The 22,604-nt window shown below is 34.9% G+C and overlaps 1 protein-coding gene across 1 annotated transcript in view; it reads left to right on the plus strand.

Moving 5' to 3' along the window:
• Nucleotides 1–22,604, plus strand: part of LOC108542668 (adhesion G protein-coupled receptor L3-like) — a 405,430-nt gene that overhangs the window by 147,166 nt on the left and 235,660 nt on the right. The window contains exon 5 of the mRNA XM_017892773.1: nucleotides 14,097–14,300. Within this exon, the coding sequence (XP_017748262.1) occupies nucleotides 14,097–14,300 (204 nt within the window). The remainder of the gene's footprint in view (nucleotides 1–14,096; nucleotides 14,301–22,604) is intronic.

The following is a 22,604-nucleotide window of genomic DNA, read 5'->3' on the forward strand; positions in this document are numbered from 1 at the left end:
TTATTTATAAAAATATCTTTTTTGAAAAGACAGTAAGATATCGTTAGATGACATTTAGTTTTAAGAATTTTTTATACTATTTTTTCTAAGAATAGCTTTTAAATTTTTTATTTTAAAATTTTAATTTTAAGTTAAAATTTTCAAATATTATTATTAGTAAAATTATTTTTTATTAATACATAACATTTGTACATGTTTATGGGGTACATATGGTATTTTGATACATGCATACAGTGTATAATGATCAAATCAGAGTACTTAAGATATTCTTCACTTCAACGATTTTCATTTTTTTGTGTGGGGAACGTTTCAGATTTTCTGGGAGGCTATTTGCCTGGATTTACCCACTGAAATTCTCAGGTATTTTATGTTGAATCATGGGCCATTTTCTACCCTCATCACTTCAAATTCTTCATCCCCTTTTGTAAGACAGGGTCTCACTCTGTCACCCAGGCTGTATTGCAGTGTCATAATCAGAGTCCACTCTAACCTCAACCTCCTGGACTCAAGCAATCCTCCCACTTCAGCCTCCCAAGTTGCTAGGACCACAGGCATCCACCACCACGCCTGGTTAATTTTAAAATGTTTTCATAAAGATGGAGTCTTGCTTGGTTGCCCAGACTGGTCTCAAACTGTAGACCTCCAGCAATCCTCCTGCCTTGACCTCCCAGAGTACTGAGATTACGGGTATGAACCACTGTACCCAGCCCCTTTTATTCATGTATTTGATTCCTCAAAGTAGTTCATTCATTCAGGATTTTAAAAAAAATAATTTTAATTATTATGGATATTTAATAGTGCATGTCTATGGGATGCATATAATATTTGATACAAGTATACAATTTGTAAGGATCAGTTACTCCAGGGTAATTAGGGTATCTATCATCTCAACTAATTTTATTTATATGTGTTAGGAATATTACAATTCTACTCTTTTAGTTATTTTGAAATACACAATGAATTACTGTTGGCTATAGTCACCATATCTTGCTTCTGAACACTAGATCTTATGCCTTCTACCTAACAGTATTTTGTACCAACTAACCATCTTCTCTTCATCTTTCTCCTCTCCAGTAATCTTCCCATCCTCTGGTAACCATGTTTCTACTCTCTGTCTCCATTAGTTTAATATTTTTTTTATTTCTAACATATTACTGAGAACATGCAATGTTTGTCTTTCTATACCTGGCTTAAGAATTTCATCACTTTTTTATGGCTGGATAGTATTTCATTGTGTATATGTAACCACATTGTCTTTATCCATTCATTCATTGATGGATACTTAGGTTGATTCTGTATCTTGGCCACTGTGAATAGTGTTGCAATAAATATGGGAGTGCACATATCTCTTCAATATACTGGTTTTCTTTCTTTTCCACATATACCCAGCAGTGGGATTTCTGGATCATGTGGTAGTTCTTGTAGTCTTTTGAGGGACCTTCATGCTGTTCTCCACAGTGGCTACACTATTTACATTCCTACCAACAGACAAAGGTTCCCCTTTCTCCACATCCTCACCAGCATTTGCTATTGCCTGTTTTTTTGGATAACAGCCATTTTAACTGTGGGAGATGATATTTCATTATAGTTATAATTTACACTTCTCTGATGATTAGTGATGCTGAGCATTTTCATTTACCTGTTGGTCATTTGTATATCTTCTTTTGAGAAATGTCTATTCACATCTTTTGCTCATTTTAAAATCAGATTGATTTTTTTCCTGTTGAGTTATTAACCCTTGTCAGATGACAGTTTGCAAATATTTTCTCTCATTCCTGTGGGTTTTCTCCTCACTTTTTTATTGTTATTATGACTTCCAAAATTAATAATTGTCCATAATTGAAACTTTATTTTATGGGAAACCTGTATACTGGTGAATTGTATACAAAACAGCAAGGCAATTCATTGGGTTCTATTAGTTTTCAATTATTCTTCCTAAGTAAATGATGAAGATAATTAAACTTTGGTAGCCAAGAAAATTTCTATTTTGGTTGAGTCTGAATTTTTTTGAGATTTTGGAAATCCTCTTTTTTATATTTTATATCTTTGCTCAAATTATATTATAAATATTGAGTCTTTCATTTTATTTCTGTAGATTGTTTTCTCTAATATGTTCTGCAAATTACTGAATGCCTCTTTTAGTGCATCTCAAAAGTAATTCTGTAGCTTCGCATCTCTCTATCAAATCCACATATTGTATATTAGTGTCCTCTGGACTCACATCACATCTTTTAATAAAAAAATGGAAATCAGCAGAGAACTGGTGTTCCATGGTGTTTTATATGGCAAGGATAATTAATGATTTATAAATGTTGATACTGAATAGCTCCTGTAATTTTCAGGAACTATAGAAGATCGTGTCAGCATATTTAGGAAGCATTGCTTACATGAAGCCCAGAAACTGAAATTTACAATATCATCTAATCTAAACTGCTTTAGAATCCTATCTTGTATGGTCCTATTAAATGAAGTAGAAAGATCTTAAGCCTTAGAGTTTAACTCCAGTTCCATTACTTCCAAGATATATGACCTTCAAGAGTTTAAATCACAGTTTATTTATTTGTTAAATAAGTAATTAGGCCTACTTTGGTATAGTATAAGGATTAAATAAAATAATGTGTAAAAGGCCCTAATATAAAGCCTCACACATTTAATCCTGGGAGAATGGGGTCATTAAAACATACCTTTAGGAATTAGAACCAAAAAAACAAATGATCTGAATAGTAAGCAAAATTTAAAATACAACACCATCTTGGGGTCACTTACATTCCACAATTCTTTTCAAAGACTGCATTGTATATTCTTAATCCCCATTGTGACAGTTTCTCTAATTAGGAGTCTACACATTTGTACACACATCCCATCATTATATTTAGGACTCAGCCACTGGACTGTAACTAAGTCTTTAATGAGTTACTAATGAACATCTTAAGCTTAGATCAGCATTCAAAGAAAAATGTTAAAGGGTGTTGAAAAGCTATTCAAAGTGCAATTCTGTCACTTTTAATTAGACTGTAAGTCCAATAAAATATCCTGTCATCACTCTTCTTTCTCAGTTTGAAAAAATTGAATAGTGAGTGACGGATATACCCTCACTTTGGTATCATTAGTTTTATGTGAAATTAAAAAGGGTAAATTCAGTGACCTAAATTAGAGAAATCATTATTTTGATTAAATGCAAAGATAAAAATAACATGCAAACATAAAATAGCATTTTACAACATTTCATTCTTTTTTCTTGGACTCAGATGACTTTAAAACAAATTGATTTTGTTGTTGCGTTGGAGAATAACAGGAAAATATCTAATGATTAGATATGTAGGTTAAAACATAAAATAAAAAAAAAAAAAACCTCTGTATTTATAAAAGAACAGATAGTCTGCTTTCACTCATTACTGATTCTCTCCAAGCTGTTAGAGATATCACAAGAGTAGTAAACATAAATATTACCTGAATTAGATCAGAACTAATCTTTAGTATAGCTCTCCATACAAATCAACAGTGGTGGTGACAATTTAGCAATGATCCTTTTTCTTCCTTTTTTTCTCCTTTTGATAGGGAAGTTGAGGAAACCATGCAGACCTTAAGGGCACATTATTTAATAATGAAGACAAATAAAGCATACAATTTAAAGCAACAGGCTGGTATGATGCTCTTCCTCCAGGGAACACTACACAATTGCTTAAAAGGAGGCCTTTTAGATTAGTTACAATAGCTGGATAGTTGGAATAGCTGTGATAGCTATTAGAGTTAGAGGTTACAGGCTGTTGGCAGGCTTTATGGTGTCCCTCTGCAGACAGATAAAATACCACCAAGTCGATTTTTAAAAGTAGGTGTCCAATAATAATCACATTCTATGTATACCACCAACATAACGTAATCGATCATTTTGACATTTGAGCCTGTTAACATATTTGCTGTCTTGTTAAACAGAATTCAGGCATTCATTGAAACTTATGAACATTAAGGTGTGAAATGGTTTGGCTCTGTGGCCCCACCCAAATCTCATCTTGAATTGTACTTCCATAATTCCCACGGGTTGTGGGAGGGACTTTAAAACAGATTGATTTTGTTGTGTGTATGTGTTGAGAAAGGTGGATGGGTGGGAAAAATACCTTAACTACCATAAAAAAGCAAAACAGTTCTCATTCTTCTCAGATGTCTTCAGAAATGCCAGTTATTATTTACTTAGGAGAGAGAGCTAGAACTCACTAGCAAAACAAACCTCTGTCAATATATGGATCATTTTTGCTCATTTTGCCCACACATTAGTTATAATTGGCAGTATGATTAAGGAAGAGTGCCTCATTACTATAGTTGTGAAGATTTTTAAAGAAAGGATTTACTTTACAGCATTCTGAAAGTATAGTTGCCATAGAATTAAAAAATTGATATTCTTGAGGAGGGGAGTAGAGGGAAAAACAAAGTCAATGTTATCCAAATAACAAATTCTAAAGGTTTTCTGTTACCATGAATTTAAATGTGTTTGCATTATGTTTACAAGGAAGCAGGTGTTTGGAAAATCTTACTATTAGTTATCACTCCTCTTAAGGTACATAATACAGATTTTATTTCACTGGAATGAAAAAAATCATCCTTTTTGTCAGAAGCCAAATCTCTAATAAATTTATATCACTAACAGAAATCTGTGCTTACTCATTTTCAGAAGTGTTTAAGGTATTTACATCACGGTAGTACAATTTAGACAACAATTATAATGAAAGTCACTATATTTCCCTTTATTGATAGGATACATAAAATGCAAGCTATGAAAACCTATTAAAAGTAATCTTAAAAGTTGGTTCTTTTGTTCTTTAACAAAATGAAATGTTTCCCTTTAGCTTTATTCACCATCACCTGTTTGACTCTTTCACTATTCTCAGCGTGTTTTATAAAACTTTTGTAACATAGTAGCTTAGTGTTCTGATAATGACTCTAATGTGTAAAAGCAAACTATTTATTCTTTTATAAATACAGAAGTTTTTCAAATTTTTTTAACCTACATATCTAATCATATCTGGATCTTTTTTCCTCATGTCATCTGTTATTTATTTTTATAATTTCAATTGTTATATTAGAGTCAGGGGGTAAATGTACAGGTTTGCTACAGGAGTATATTGCATGAATCTGAGGCAAATGATCCTGTCGCCCAGGGTATTGAGCATACTACCCAATAGGTAGTTTTCCGACCTTGCCTTACTCTCTCTCTTAATTCCCAGTGTTTATCGTTCTCATCTTGTATTAGTCCGTTTTCATGCTGCTGATAAAGACATTCCTGAGATTGGGAAGAAAGAGAGGTTTAATTGAACTTGCAGTTTCAGATGGCTCAGGAGGCCTCAGAATCATGGTGGGAGGCAAAGGCACGTCTTACATGTCAGTAACAAGAGAAAAATGAGGAAGATGCAAAAGTGGAAACCCCTAAACATCAGATCTCATGAAACTTATTCACTACTATGAGAACAGTATGGAGGAAACTGTCCCCATGATTCAAACTATCCCACCGGTTCCATCCCACAACCCACTGGAATTATGGGAGTACAATTCAAGATGAGATTTGGGTGAGGACCCAGAGCCAAACCATATCACATCTTTTTTTTTTTTTTTTTTTTTTTTTTTTTCTTGAGACAGAGTTTTGCTCTTGTTGCCCAGGCTGGAGTGCAATGGCACCATCTCGGCTCACCGCAACCTCTGCCTCCCGGGTTCAAGCGATTCTCCTGCCTCAGCCTCCTGAGTAGCTAGGATTATAGGCACTCGCCACCACGCCCAGCTAATTTTTGTATTTTTAGTAGAGACAGGGTCTCGCCATATTGGCCAGGCTGGTCTTGAACTCTTGAGCTTGGGTGATCCACCCGCCTCGGCCTCCCAAAGTGCTGGGATTACAGGTGTGAGTCACTGCACCCGGGGAATATCACATCTTAATGTCCATGAGTTTCAATGTTTAGCTTCCACTTATAAGTCAACATATGCAATCTTTGGTTTTCTGTTCCTGTGTTAATTCACTTAGGGTGATGGCCTCCATTAGCATCCGTGTTGCTGAAAAGGACATGATTTCATTATTTTTTATGGCTGCATAGTATTCCATGGTGTGTGTATATATACATACATATATCTATATATACCTGTATATATATATATAGAGAGAGAGAGATAATTGTATTTTTCCAGTCTACCATTGATGAGTACTTGGGTTGATTCCATGTCTTTGGAATTATAAATAGTGCTGCAATGTATATACAAATGCATATGTCTTTTTGGTAGAATAATTTATTTTCCTTTGGATATATACCCAATAAGGGGAATACTCGGTAGAACAATAGTTCTGGTTTTAGTTCTTCGAGAAATCTCCAACCTGCTTCCCACAGCAGCTGAACTAATTAGCATTTCCACCAACAGTATGTAAGCATCCCTTTTACTCCACAGCCTCGCCAGCATCTGTTACTTTTTGTCTTTTAATAATAGCCATTTTGACTGGTGTGAGATGGTATCTCGTTGAGGTTTTGATGTGCATTTCTCTGATGATCAGTGATATTGAGTGTTTTTTTTGTGTGTGTTTGTTGGCCGCTTATATGTCTTCTTTTGAGAAGTGTTTGTTCATGTCCTTTGCTTGCTTTTTAATGGGGTTATTGTTTTTTGCTTGTTGAATCATTTAAGCTCTCTGTAATATTAGACGTTGTCAGATGCATAGTTTGCAAATATTTTGTCCCATTCTGTGGGTTGTCTGTTTACTCTGTTGATAGTTTCTTTTGCTGTGTGAAAGTTCTTTAGTTTTATTAGGTCCCACTTGTCAATTTTTGGTTTGGTGCAATTGTTTTTGAGGATAGTCGTAAATTCTTTCTTAAGGCTGATGAAAGAATGATACTTTCTAGGTTTGCTTTTAGGATTTTCATAGTTTAGGGTCTTACATTTAAAATTTTAATACATCTTGACTTAAGTTTTGTGTATGCTGAAAAGTAAGGGCGTTGTTTCATTATTTTGCATATATGGCTAGCCAGTTACCCTAACACCCTTTATTAAATAGGCAGTCATTTCCCCAATGTGTATTTTTGTCAACCTTGTTGAAGATCAGGTGTGTAGCTTTATCTCTGGCTTCTCTATTCTGTTCCATTTTTCTATTTGTCTGTTTTGTATTAGTACCACACTATTTCTGTCATTGTAGCCTTATAAGGTAGTTTGACGTTTGGCAATGTGATGCCTCCAGCTTTGTACTTTTTGCTGAGGATTGCTTTGGCTACTGGGGCTCTTTTTTGATTCCATAGGAATTTTACAATTGTTCGTTTCTAATTTTGTAAAAACTGACATTGATAGTTTTATAGGAATAGCATTCAATCTGTAGAGTGCTTTGGGTGGGCAGTATGGCCATTCTAGCAATATTAATTCTTCTAATCCATGTGCAGGGAATGTTTTTCCATTTGTTTGTGCTACCTCTGATTTCTTTGAGCAGGGTTTTGTAGTTCTCCTTGTAGAAATCTTCTACTTCCCTGATTAGATGTATTCCTAGATGTTTTGTTTTCTTGATGAGTATTGTAAATGTGATTATGTTCTTGATTTGGCTCTTATCTTGAATGTTACTGGTGTATAAAGGTAGCTCATGCCTGTAATCCCAGCACTGTGGGAGGGCTAGATGGGCTGATCATCTGAGGTCGGCAGTTCAAGACCACCCTTGTTAACTTGGCAAAACCCTCTCTCTACTAAAAATACAAAAAAATTAGCTGGACATGGTGGCAGGTGCCTGTTGTCTAAGCTACCCAGGAAGCAGAGGTTGTGGTGAGCCTCTCGAGATCACGCCACTGCATTCTCCAGCCTGGATGACAGAGTGAGACTATGTCTAAAAAAAAAAAAAAAAAAAAAAAAAAAAAGCTGTTGATTTTTTTATGCTGATTTTATACCCTGAAACTTTACTGAAGTTGTTTATCAGGTCTAGGAGCTTTCTGCTGTCTTTAGGGTTTTCTAGACATAGAATCATTGTTAGCAAAGAGAGATTATTTGATTACTTCTTTTCTTATTTGAATGACTACAAAAGTTTATCTTACTTATTTGTTTTCTTTTATTGTAACAAGCTATGTTTTGGAGAAAATTAATGAGGAACGTAGTCTGAAGTGTAATTTCTTGCCCACATCAGGCATACCAGTACTTTATGAAACAAGGTAATCTGCAGGAGGAACCTGTTGAGTTAAATAACATTCAGGTATACCATAAAATCTGTTTCATTATACACAAGAGGACAATTTGTTACTACTTAGCTCAGCTATTTTCTTATAAGATCCGGACTTGAAACAGATTTACCCCTCTGCGTTAGAACTTTCGCGTTGCAATTTCTACCTGATGGCATCTTTACTCAGGTGCTTGAATTGGATCTTTTATGACTATTGTTAGAGATTACTACCCAGCCTATAAAGAAATTATGCATCTATCATATACACCTTAGGGAGAAATCCAGAAAGGCATAATCTTTTATATGGCTAAAATGAAGGTACTGTGGGAGAGAGCCTTTCAGGTATGCATAAGGAAGCAGGATTGAAAATGTATCTTTATTTACAGAAAAGGAAATGAAAACAGTGGTCTCTTCTTTGCCCCCAACTTTTCTCTTTCCTTCCCTTTTATTATATATGTTGCAGTGAAGTTGGAGTAGACATTTTGGTAGCAATGAACTATTTGCTATTGTAACTTTTTCAATATAATTTCCAGCATTTACACAATACTTTCCTGTTAGCTAAAGAGTTTTGCACATAATAGCTCAGTGAATACTCATAACAATCCAATGAGTCATAGGTAGTAGGACTGGTAATTTTCAGATGAAAAAATAGACTCAGAGATGTTAATGTAATGATGCAATACTATATTTTAAGTGGCTTTTGATGAGAAACTCAACACAAAATTTCTTTTTTTTTTTTTTTGAGACGGAGTCTCGCTCTGTCGCCCAGGCTGGAGTGCAGTGGCGCGATCTCGGCTCACTGCAAGCTCCGCCTCCCGGGTTCACGCCATTCTCCTGCCTCAGCCTCCCGAGTAGCTGGGACTACAGGCCCCCGCCCCCTCGCCTGGCTAGTTTTTTTTTTTTTTTTGTATTTTTTTTTTAAGTAGAGACGGGGTTTCACCGTGTTCGCCAGGATGGTCTCGATCTCCTGACCTCGTGATCTGCCCGTCTCGGCCTCCCAAAGTGCTGAGATTACAGACTTGAGCCACCGTGCCTGACCTCAACCCAAAATTTCTTAGCCATCTTGTGGAAGTTCTTCCATAGGCATTTTTATAACCTACTGAGCATTTGCCTTATTTTGTAGATCTATGATTTAAATTATAAACCAACCAAAGTAACATATTGAGATTGAGCTAGAATATAATAAAACAAAATAAGTAAATTTTTAAAATCTTCAATTAGGGAAGATGGCAATACTGTGTTTGTTTAAATCTTGGAAATAAAAAGCAACAAGATTTTGATTATGTTTTAGTAAAGAATGGAAGGAAAATATTATGAAATTTAATGATGATTTTATAGAGAGAGAACTGTTTGGTAAAATTATGGCAAGAGTGATATTAGAAAGTGGTGAGATTTGGAAAGCCTAAGCAGTAGGGGAAAAGATTTCCTACTAGGAAGGATAATCTGTACAAAGGATTAGGCAGGTATGTTCAGGAGGATAAGTATTCTCTTTCCAAGAGATACTACTAAGGTGAAAACATGTTATATGTAGGTTAGAGACATAGCTATATTAGTGTACATTTCAAACTCTGTAAAGCTCATGGTTGCTAATAAAGACATGGTGAAATATAACCCTAAAACACAAAAATAAATGACTTGTAAGAAAAAATGTTAGTTTATGAAAATAAAGCACTTGTAACTCTGATAAATATGCCCAGGTTGTATTTTGTTTTTAGCATTTCTCTCATTATAGAATTAGCCCATTGTTTTGTTTAGAGTCCCAGCTCACTGTTATGATTAATAGCTGTTTGGAGGAATAAGCTGAATAATTGACTGAATTACAAAGCTGCTCATGTAAGAAGAACAAGAAAATAGAAACAGCTGAAGTTGGTTAGAAACAGTACTTATATAACTTTAAAAATATACATAAATCAGTATTGATCTCTGAAAGTTATCTATCATTGAATTCTGATATTTATTGATATTTATACCAATTATATGTTCCACAGATAATATGAAAACTCTGGTATTATCATCACAAATACTTTACCTTTTAAAAACTCGTTATTTTTCTTTTGCTTACCTCTTGCCTCATGTCTGCCCACAACTAACATTCTGGAACAGTGTGTCTGGTGGCTTTTGATATTTAAGAGACATGGACATGGGATAAATATTTTGATCATTATAGTAGGTTATGAAATACTAATTTTATATTTCATGCTTGCCCACTAGGGAAGCAGAATGAAAGTACTTGCATTGTAAAAATATCTGGATATGAATCAAATATAAGGATGATTTGTATATGACAATAACTCATATTGCTTACAAGGAGTATTATATATTATGTAAGATTTAAAAGTTAAAACTTTAAAACAAATGAAAATAGAAAATCGCCCCTCAATTCAAATAAAATCCTAATCAGATATGCAGTTTTTAAAAGATAAACATGAAATTTCTCTGAAGAAGGATAGAAAGAACAAGATGTATTGACCTTATTATAGATTCCTGTCTCAGAGCCAAAATTAACTTTGCGACATCTTAAAATTGCATACAACAGAGTTTTAAACTGTGGCCTCGAACGGTATTGGGAAGGAAACTTGGAGGGTTGCCTTCAACTTATGGTTAATGCCACAACATGCTGGTGTATTTTTCATAACTAATTTGAAAGAATCCTTTCTCTTAAAGGTCTGGAGAAAAAAAGAGACATTTAGAATGTAAAAACTATCTTCAAATATCTGAGGAAAAGAACCTTCGAGGAGTAATTTGACCTGGTTTTGTAGCCCATGTATTCAATTAAGACAAGTGAGTGGAGAATGCCAGGGCATAGATACCACCTTCCTTGACCTAAGGAAACTGGCTGCTTCAGATGCTATTGCGCCCCAAGGAGAGTGAGTTTCTGAGCAAAAGCTCTTCACGTGAACCTTGGGAGATCTGTGTAGCAGGAATGTTCTAACTTTCTAGCATGTGAGTTGAAAGAATCTTTGTAGACTTAAGATTTGTGTTTCTAACAGAATACCAGACACCAGACTTGTAAGTGTGCTGTTTATCTTGAAGACTTATTTGTATAATAGCTTCAGGAAGACAAATTGGATTTATATTTATAATTCAAATAAATATTTCCACAGAAGTCATACAATATCTTGAGTATAGTACACACGTATTTTTTAAAGCAGAAGTTGAGATTTTGGCTCTGTTCTAATAACCCTTCTCTATGTGGGTAGTGTAACAGCCTTTCTAGTTTTCCTGCCACCCATTGAATTTCTTTTATAGATACAGTGAATTTAAATGAGAGTACAAGCTATAGACACATAAGATACTTTGGTTCCATAGAACACATAAGTCTACTTTTTTCAATTTACAATCAAAGTCTACTTAAGCTCCTGGTACTTTGTATTCTTTACTCTTACTCCGTGAAATCATTTTACTCCTCAAGCCAAACTACTCTTTTTAGATCCCTAAGAGTTTGCTTCCTAGTTCTATTGACATGTGTCTTTATGTTTTCTTTATTTTAGATATTTTCATTTAGATACAGGCACTATTATACTGTTTAGTTGATGCTTGATTCCATTGTTTATTCATTTTTAAATCAATTGTCATTCTTTGCCTACTCTAGAAATGGACCTTTTCTAGAAATATTTGATCTCTAGTTCAGAAGAAATCCCTATTCCCACCTCCCTGTCCTATGCTACCCTTTCCTCCCCAGAGTTTTAATAATTATCCTAAACAGATTGTCTTAAAACTAAGCTCTTTACCCTGGCTTACAAAGCTCATGATCTGGGTGTTGTTTGCCTTTCTGCCTTCCAGACTGTTCTTCACCTTGACCACTACACCCAGCCGTAGTGTTTTTTCTCAAATACACCAAGGAGGTTCTAGCCGGGAGGCCTTTCCTGTATCCTGGAAGTTCTTTGGCTGTCAACTTACAGTCATACAACTGAATGTTGTATGATTAGCCACTTTAAATCTCACTAAAATCCCAATTTATATTTTATCTCCATATCCAAGTATTTCATAAAAACCTAAGTGAAGTAGTCTTTACATATTACTCTATTTAAATTTTTCATAGATTTCTCATACTTATATGGTATATTTTCTCTAATGTTTATTTATGTGTTTTCTAATCTCATAATCATAATGATGTATGATTCATTAAAGTAGCTTTGTGGTCTGTTTTCTTCACCAAATTCTCCAGCACCTAGAATAGGACCCAACACGTAATGGGAGCTCAATAAATATTTGTTGAATGAATGAACAAATAAGCACCTTCTCCCCCACTCTAGATGTGCTTATATTTTAACTTGGCTGAGGATAAAATCTTTCAATTTTGAATAACAGAAGTATATAGGATAACCTATTTTGATAACCTTTGGCTAATTTTCTTCCATAGAGTAGTAATAAAGATGTTAGAGAAAACACGCCTGTATATATTCATGTAAAAATATTTTTATATTAGTCACATTGTCATTTTAGGCAATGAAGAGAGGGATATCTTAGTAGCCAAAAGATCAGAAATGATACCACTAGAGTGAAACATTAATGAAGGCAATTACTTAGAGATGTTGATTTTCACAGCTTTTTGGTCTTGAAACTTATTTTCTTCTTTGTCACCTTTTCATCTACACAGACTATAAAATGGCATTCAGATTACGTTTGCCTAGATATTTTAGTAATCATGCATTGTAATAAATTCAGATAAAAATGTTGTTTTGGGACAATGTCTCAGGCTTATATGTTAAAATTTTCCATCATAGATACATTGTTTAACATATTTCTTAATATGATTTTTTTCTATGAAAGTTGTATTATTTTATGTGTTTTGGGAGGGATATATTTTACACTCCTAATTTGCAAATATTTTACATAGCAAGAAATTATGGCACCATTGTATAAATTTCTAGTGTTAGAAAGATGATCATAAAATTCTCTTGCATTATTGATTTTCTTAGTTTCTCTCCTGTTTAATGTTAGCCACATAACATTATTGTGTTTTATACATGCATGTTATAACATGTATAACCATGTTTAAAAATACTAATGTGTGCAGCAGAAATCTTTTCTTTGTAAAATTTATCCTTTCTGTTGGCAACATATTTTTCATTATCATTTTCTATTACTAATGAGTTTGCAAACCAGTGTAGGGAAATGTGTTCTCATTATCAGTTTTTACAGAAAAACATAACTCCTTCATTACAACTATCTAATTCAAAGCTAAAATGTATCGGGTGTTCGTGAATTATCTTTAAAAAATCATTATCACTTTTTCATTATTGTCTTGTCTTTCATACTTTACTCCTAGGTAATATGTACATTGTATAAAATCACGGTATATACTGGGAAAAAGTGTGTATATCCTTTTCACCTTAATGTCCACCATAGATCTTAATACAGTATCTCTCAAAAAATGGTAGTTAAATGACCTGAAAACATATAAATAAGTATAAAAAAATCCATATAACTGTAACCATACTTCAAACAAAACAAATAAACAAAGGAAAACACCTCTCTGGGACTTTCTTTACCAATTACCTTATCAAACATTTTGTGTAAAAATTGAGTTTAGGAACCATTATTCTTATTTACACTTATGTAGATATTAGTGTCCTTAATTTACATTAGAGTGCTGTGAATCTATAAAATAAAATAATATTTATATTTTTTCAGGTAGCTTACTGTGCTTTCAATAATTATGACTAATTTTCTAATCATTATTAGAGATTTGGATGAGGGTGTTTTTTTTTTTTTTTTTTTAGCTTAATTAAGATAGTGTTTAACTAGGATAGCATTATACTAGGGGCCAGGAGGTAATCCTCTCAGCTGTAGGGTTGTCTGAGTAGGGCCTGGGGTGGCTGGAATCTTGGGCTTATAGCCTGCGGCAGAGAGCAGCCTTGGAAATAGCCTCTACCAGGGCTCCCCTGAGGTGGGACTGAGGTGAGCAGGGGTCTGATGGTGCGCCCTGCGGTCCCCGCAGGTGGCAAGCACAGTGAACGACATCCAGCCCTTGCTGCTCCATTGCGACACGCTGAGCGCAGCCCAGGAGGCGCTCTTCCACCCAGACATCTGCTTCAGCAGCCAGCTGCAGAGCGCACCGCTGCTCATCGTGGACAAGGGCCCCGTGGAGCTACCAGAGGAGTTCGTGGTCCAGGTGCCCAAGGAACACAGATTGCAGCCCAAGGTGCGGCCAGCGGTGGGGAGAGAGGGCTGGGGGTGGCTGGGCAGGGGCTCCTGAGAGGCTCAGCCCCAGGAAGTGCCCCAACTGTGTCTTCTTGTAAGTTTACTGTCTGCATTCACTTTTGTGGCTGATATTAACACTTAGTGATATCCTGGCCAGTTTTAACAATGCATGCCTGTTCTACATTAGAGCTTCATCATTATTTTGAAATGTTTGATTTAAAATATTTGATTGGGTTTGAAGTATTCTTGCATTATCACAGGAAATTTAAAATTACTTTTAGTGACACTTTCAACTCTTGTAAAATTTGAAAGGCTGTGTAAGTTTTAACATGTCTGATCATCTGCTTGTTTGAAAAAATTTTCACCAATGAAAACTATCAAGATTTTGAAAATATTATGATTAAGACGTCTTGGTTAGGAATTGCGTATTAGTCATTTAAAGCGTAAAACTTGGTAGAAAAGTTATAGTTACTGAAACAACCTAATTTTCCTATGAAAATATGGAATGTTCTTTCTATAATATTGCCTCTGCAGCTGGAAAGTATGGCAAGTGGCATCCAGCCCCGAAAGCTCCAGTGAGGAACGTTAGGTCGTATTCCCGAACACTTTAAGTATTATTTTTTTATTTACATAATATTTAGGCAATGTAATTTTATTTTCTCACAAAACTCCATGTGGGTGCTCTTATTTCTCTCATTTCCCCAGGGAATATAATATTTGTAACTTTCTTTGTGAAAAGAAAAAAGCTGGGAAGCATTTGGCTGGGGAACTATGAATATCAAATCTTTCCTGAAACACAGTCACTCTTCTGAATCAAAAATGTCTTGAGAGGGATACACATATAAGTAATACTAGCAAAAGAACATGAAATATCACAGTATGAGCTGAGTTTATCTTCTACGCCCCATTAAAGAGTTATCTGGTAAAATAAATCGGAATTCTTTGTTTGTCAGGACCTAAGGGAGGTGCATCATTAATCCATTTGAGATTTGAGAGACCCGTGAGAGTTAAATGTAATTCTTCAATTACTGTGACCATGAGGCAGAGTAACAGCATGTGTAACTTTGCATTCACAGTGGCTCTGTCTCCTAAGTGACATCGTTCAATCAGTGGCCTCAAATCTCTCCATTCAGATTGGCCTTTCTTCCTTGTAGTGGCGGTTTGGCAGCAGCAGTGATGACGACAGGCAGCAAAGTGGTGGATGAGTCCATGTAATTCCATAGAAGCCTGTAGAATGGACTCCAGTGTGTTCTGAAAATTCAAGGACAATGGATAGTAAACATTCCTTAAGAACTTCTTATTTTTCCCTGTTTTGTTTGTATTACCTTTTCAAACTTGAAGTTTTCTAAATTGGGTGCACTTTTATTCTTCCCAGAATGTGCTTCAGCCGTCACAAAGATTTCATCATAACTTTGTCTTATGATTTATATTGTAAAACAATAATATATAATGAATATTAGTTAATTAACTCCAATGCCTATACATTCATCAGAATTTCTAGTATTAAGAAGAAATACAGAAGTAATATTTAATTTATATGAATTCTATAAATATTTAAATCAGCAGCTAATGTAAACACACACACACACAGCTGCTGGAAACTCTCTTTTCTGACAAAAATTCACAATATCAATTAGAATCATTGTTTCTAAGAACATTATACTGAATTTAAATATTCTCCAATTTTTATAGCTTAGTAAGATTGTTCTGTATCACTAGATTTTAGTTTTTGCCATGTATGTGGCAAGTTACAGTGCAGTGATGGGTTTTAAATCACATTTTTAAATCAATTTACAAATAGAAAAGCTGTATTATATTCTGTTTTGGACAGAGATGAAAACGAGAGTACAAGCCAATTTTATGTGATATTTTTAATGGAGACTGAGGTTAACGTCTTGTGATTTAAAAGGCGCTTACAGAATTGTGTTAATCTGTTATGATGAGATGATACTTTTTGAAAGTTGCTTTTGTGTGAAAGTAATTTTATCAAGGAGACAGAAACTAAAGGTCATCTTAGAATATTCCCTGTAGAAAGAATAAAGAAGAATAAGTAAATATTGTAGGGGCATAATCTTTCCTAATATGGAAGACAGTACATGCAGCTAGAATGCTTGGACAGGTATTAAAAATGAAATTGAAGTAAGAGATATCACATTATCTTGAGCTCTTTAAATTAAAAAGACTTGGAGGAATTCGAACAAGAAAATGTCAGTGAATTCAAGTTTTCCCTTTCCTCCCCTCCTCCACCTTCACGAAACAAAACAAATCTGTTGTAGAAACAAGATACTTCAAGAATATAAAGCTCAAAATGAATAAAATAATAAAGGCTGATATTACTGCAATCTTTGATTCAAAAAAATTGATATTACTTAAAAATATATTAACCTCTGTTCATTCTGTAGGTAGCCAAACAGGCAAGTACAAATCCAATGAAAGCAGCCATAACAACAACATAACAAAATGCCCTTATTGGCTTGAAATTAAACTTTTTTTTTTTCTCCTGCTTTGAATTCGTTTGACTCTTGATAGCTAATAGCACTTGAGAGTTAATGAGTATTTGGATTCATACAAATTAGGACATCTTGGTAAAACAGCAAAGCCTGAAGAATTTTTTAAAATAGTTCTCCTAAGTTTCTTTTTAGCATGTTAAAGCAGAAGGAAGTCTGAGGGCAGATTTCCCAGTTAAGGACTAGATATCAAGGCTTTCCCTAGAAGCTATAGGAATGTTAATGTGTTTTTTCAATCAGCATATTTCTTGGTTTATTTTTTATCTCCATGCAGCTGCATTAAAAGTTCATTGAGAAGATCTACAAATAATGTTCCTATAAGCCACACAGACAGTGGTGCCAGGCCAGTACAAATTTTCTCTAGGAAAACAGCTAAAGCATTTCAGGCCTGAAAAAACATCTGAAAAACTCTACTCTGGGCTCATTTTAAAGTTCGTCTTTTGCAAGAGCCAAAAATGCTTCCACAAGAGGGTTGTATATTTGGTCGGTCCATTTGGAGAATTACATCAAACTCTACTATAATCTTTAAAAAAACAAAACAAACAAACAAAAAAAAAAACTTTTCCTTCATACCTGGGTTTTAATATTTATAGATGGGAAGGCGTCTATAAACTTCTGTGTGTGTCTGTGTGTGAGTGTGTGTGTGTGTGTCTGTCTGTCTGATGGGGGTACTAAATGCAGGAATAATGTTTTAAGAATGTCATAGTTATGGAATTCTAAGGACCCTTGAGTACTAAACCTTAGATACCAGGAAATAACACCCAGGGATTTTTTTTTTTTTTTTTCCTGTGAAGCCAGTTTTTCTTCTGTTTTTCTCAATCTTTCCAACAGCTTTATCTGCTCATTGTCATTATAAGTCACTGTCAACATGAATTGCACACCACTCCTCCCCGCCAGAGCACCAAAAACCAACTGGTACTATCCTTCTTGCCTCTTAGTACAGATTTCTAAGAAAGGAAATTTAATCCCCATTGCATTAGGTAAATATCCCTTACATAATTACTCATGTCACTAGCCATTCCCTGGCCCAGAGCCCACACAGTAGCAATTGTGTAACAGAGGCAATACTAGGAATACCTATTATAGGGGTGAGCATAAAGTCCTGTGGAGCATGTAAGGGGATTATCTACTGGCGAGTTAGAGAAGGTGTCCCCGAAGATAAAGTGGCTTCTAAACTGCAACCTGACAGACAAGTAGAAGTTCGCCAAGCACAGATATGGAAGAAGAAAGATACTATTCTGAGTAGAGGAAACAGCAACACAAGGCCCTACTTCAGGATGATTGGAGCACAGAAGTCCCAAGGATAATTTCTAGATATCAGTCTGAAAATGATCTGGAGAAGTGGTCAGCGATCTGGCCAGGAAGAGCATAATGGTATAACATTATGAGGAGTTTAAAATTTCCCTGATGGTAATGAGGAAAAAATTAAGTTGACCTTAGAGGAATTAAGCAAGGAGTGACACATTTGAAGAATTAACAACGACAGACTTCAAGACCAATGGAGTGTTCATCATATTAATGCAGATAGGTAAGAGTCTGTTCTATTGGTGGGTCTGACTCAAGGAGTGAGTGACAGTAGTGATGATAATGGCCAAATAACAGGACTTAGATATTCATTGCACATGTGAGTAAGACAGAGGGAAAACCCAAAGGAGAAAACCAAGTAAGTATCTGGCTTGAGAGATTGCATTATGAATGAGTTGTACCGTTTACTGAGATAAGAAAGACTAGAGGAGGTGGAGAATGTAGGCAAGGAATGATGATGTTGTTAACCAACCATTTACTGATTGAACAGAAACCCAACTTTCTGGCCCCAAATTTAAGGACCCATAATTAAGTACAATATATACATCTGAGAAAAAAAAAAAAAAAAAAAGCTAAACTAAAATGTTATGTGTTTAGTATAAGTGATTCTCAATAAAATAAATAAATAAATAAATAAATAAATAAATAAATAAATAAATAAATAACAGGTAGCATTATTATTTGTTAGACATCTTCTTTTGGCCCAGATGTGATAAGATATCCAGAAACATAAGGGCATCTGCCAGGATTTTCATTCAATCCTTCCTTCTACTTCCCAGTAATACCTAGCAGGGATATAGTGGAGCCAAGGTTGGTTCTGAATTTTGGGCTCTGCTGTCTTTCCAGGCCTAGATATATTTGACATTCATTCAGTTCTTAGTACAATGTTCCAAGGCAAAATTTGGAAAGAAGCAGGAGACCACTCTGCCCGTATTTGCTCTCATTAACAATGTAACATAGCACACACTTCAGTAAAATAATAGCAAAGAGTAATCTCCATGTGTCTTTTGAGAATGCCTCAAAAATGAACCTTGATTAATCTCTTGCCTAATTATAACTGTTTATTAAATAGCATGTCCCTTGATGACAGTGTAAAGTGATGCTTTATCTTGAGGAAATGGTTAATGTTCACATTGATTAAGACTCTTGAAAATAAAAACTGTGCTCAAAAAAGAAGTGCTTTCAAAGTTGAAGATCCAAGACCACAATTGCAAAGCTTACATAATTTTATATACGATGATGTAATAAACTGATAGGAGCAGGAAAAGGGTGGCAAAACCTCATTTGCTGGGTTGCTTATAACACTATGATTTGGGAATGGAGGGAGCCAGTTCTTTTGTACATTATAAGATCAGTAACTAGAGAAGTCATTCACACTGGGCTAAATGAAGAACAGAAAGAAGTAAATGTAGGCTGCTTTAAAACCTGTAAGCCAGAAGGCCTACATTTAGTGTGAAGTTAGTAGGAAGCAGTTTTCTCTCTTGCTCCAAATCACATCATCACCACACGTCTTATCCTTCAGCCACATGGAGGTTGCGTCAATTTACCAGACAAACCATGCTTGCCACTATACCTTTGGCAAGTATTACCTTTGTTGGCTGGAACGTCCTGTAGACCACCTAACTGTTCTTCAACTCAGCTTAAATATGTGTTGTAGTGTTGAATCTCCACTTTCACTCATCCATAGCCTTATTCCTGACAGAACAATTTCTATTCTTCTGATTTTGAATTTGACTGGTCTGAAAATTGTGCACGTATGTGTGTGTGTATGTGTGTATGTATGTGTGCTTGTACATGCATATGTGACAATGATGAGTAAGCCTTCTGGCATGTTCTCATGTTCTTACTTCCCTTACTCCTAAACTTTTGGAAAACGTGGTTCTAATTTTGTTACTACATTATAGTCTGAAGTGTGTAGGTGAAGTCTAGGAATTTGTGGGGAGGTATGAAGGTGAAAGATATTTTAACAGAAGAACAGGGATCAATGTTGGTACAACAAAGGAAAACTCTGTTTTACAAGTTCAGCCTTTTGGATGTATCTCTTTGCTGCAGGAGAATACAATGTGGCTTTTAGAGTGGTGTGTTAGCTGCCTTCTTCTATATGACACTGTAATATTATTTCAGGTAAAAGCCCCGGTTCACATTTATTTATGTCTTTTAGTGAGGTTTGCCATTTTAGACAAGACGTAGAGTCTAATTGATATGCTTAATACATTCTTTGTAAATCACTGTTCAGAATTCTTATGTGCAGCTAGGGTCATATTATGATTTGATGTAGGAAGAAAGGTAATAGGCCTCTAGGGAAATAGGTCAGTTATTGAGATTTTTTTTTTTAAATGCTTGGTAGCCCTAAAGATAATTTCAAAGAATTTCTTTAAGACCCTGTTTTTCCCCTAAATGGTGTAAATACCAGAAGGAGTTATCCAATTGAAAATAAATGTGCGAGCTTGACCTTCAAGTATTTCCAGAATAATGTGATCAGCTCAGTCTCTTTTTTCTATTGATGTAAATTACAATTTATATTCCTTCTTTAAAAGGCATGTGAGTAGCTTTTCAAAATACCTACAGAAATTATACTTTTGACTACTGAATTTTTTCACAAAGAATATTAATAACTAGAAAATAGGTGCTGAACTTTGACATTTAGTGCTCAAAACGTTTTGGTTTTAAATTTAATTAAGAATGTGCTTTAAATTGTCTCCTTAAACTATTGAGCATCTACCATGCTCAAAGTATTACATGTGTGTTTCAAAGGAACAAATTTTATACAATGGCAGATACTTCTCAGAATAAGTCATTGCTAGGAAATATCTTCCTTTTTCTTCTCCATCCCCTTACCTAAAACAATGTGTGGTATAATAGAGATCTGAAGTGTATCCCAGATACAAAGAGGAAACTTACGTTGTATTTATAGAAGTCTTAACACAAAGTTCAGGTGAAAAGAAAGGGCAAGTCAGACGATGTCCATAAAACATCAGACTTTCGTAGATTGCCTTATGCTCCTGTTTTTAGAATCTGCATTTCCTATTTATATAAGTCTCCAGTACAGAAATGCAGAAATTTGGCCAGGTGTTCTAACTTATTCTTTCTTTCATATATACAATTAATTAAATTGATGATTTTTTTTCTATTTCTTACTGCTTAAGGAGCTATTTCTTTTTCCTGGTTATTAGGCATATCTTTAATTCTTCTTCACTAGTTTATTTTTACTGCTGCAAAGATGCTACTGGTATGGAATTGCAGTAAATGGGCTTTAAAGTCAGATTTGTTTCAGTCTCAGCTTTACTGTTCACTAACGATCTTACCCAAGTCCAGGGACTTATATTCTTAAAATCTTTGTTGTCACATCTATAACGTGTGATATAAAAATACATACGTTGTAGTGATGTTGTGAAATGGTAAATCATGTGGTTCCTGAGACCTAGTAAGTGTTCCCTACTACTGTTTATCCCCTTTTTTAACTTTCTGTTTTATAATAATCAAAACAGAGATATATAATGGAAAATCCATGAAAAATGTTTAATAAATTCATTTATTTACTTGTTAATATAGCTGTATGGATTGGGGAAAAGCAAAATAATTTTTGAAAATACTGGCTTTATATTTTGGGCACATTCAGGGGTTCGTAGCTTGGGTAACTGAACATTGATTATAAACATTTGGGAGAGACAGTAATTTAATTCATATTTTTCTTGTGCCTATAATATCTATGGTACCCTTTGTAAGGTTGTTCCTTTCCTCAAGGACTTTGCAATCTATTGCTGGCAAGAGAAAGAATAGGAAAACCAAGTATGCAGTCAACTCTATGATTTGGTGGAATATGGTGTCAGTTAAATGCTGTCATATTTTACAGAAGAAGGAAATGACATTCCTGGTATGAGATGGGGATAAAAGAGAAAGGAGGATTGATAAAGCTCTTTTAGATAAGATAGTATTTTAATTAACTCTTGAGGAAAAAATCCCTAGGATAATTTGCAAGCATAGATGAGAGGTAGTAGAGGAAGATGTTCCAGAGAACTGAGTTATGTGAACAAAATTACAGTTGGAGAGAATTGTGACATTTTTATGAAATGTCGAATAGTCTAATTTAACCAACAACAAGAACATGGGGAAAGAAATAGTGAGATAGGAAGTTTTAAAGGCAGTTTGTAGCTATCTTATAAGGGGGTCTTAAATGTCAGGGTGAGACTCTGTACATAATTTTGTCTGTAGTGGGGATTCTTTGGAAGCTCCTAATTAGAGTTACAGTTTATAACCTGCTAGGATTGTGTGGGAAAAGTTAGGGTAGAGTGGGACTTAAAAGTAGAGAGCTCAGTTAGGGTATTGCCATAGGGTGAAAAGTAATGAGTGTCTGAACTGGGGAGATAGCAATGGGGATAGAAAGAAGAGGAATGATGTGAGAGATGCACAGATAGCACTACTGGGCTACTAATTGGATGTAAGAGGTGAGGCCGAGGGAAGAATCAAAGATGCTGAGGTGACTGGGTGGTACC

The sequence above is a fragment of the Rhinopithecus bieti genome, unplaced genomic scaffold (assembly GCF_001698545.2).
Source record: "Rhinopithecus bieti isolate Rb0 unplaced genomic scaffold, ASM169854v2 scaffold_20169, whole genome shotgun sequence".
NCBI classification, from domain to species: Eukaryota; Metazoa; Chordata; class Mammalia; order Primates; family Cercopithecidae; genus Rhinopithecus; species Rhinopithecus bieti.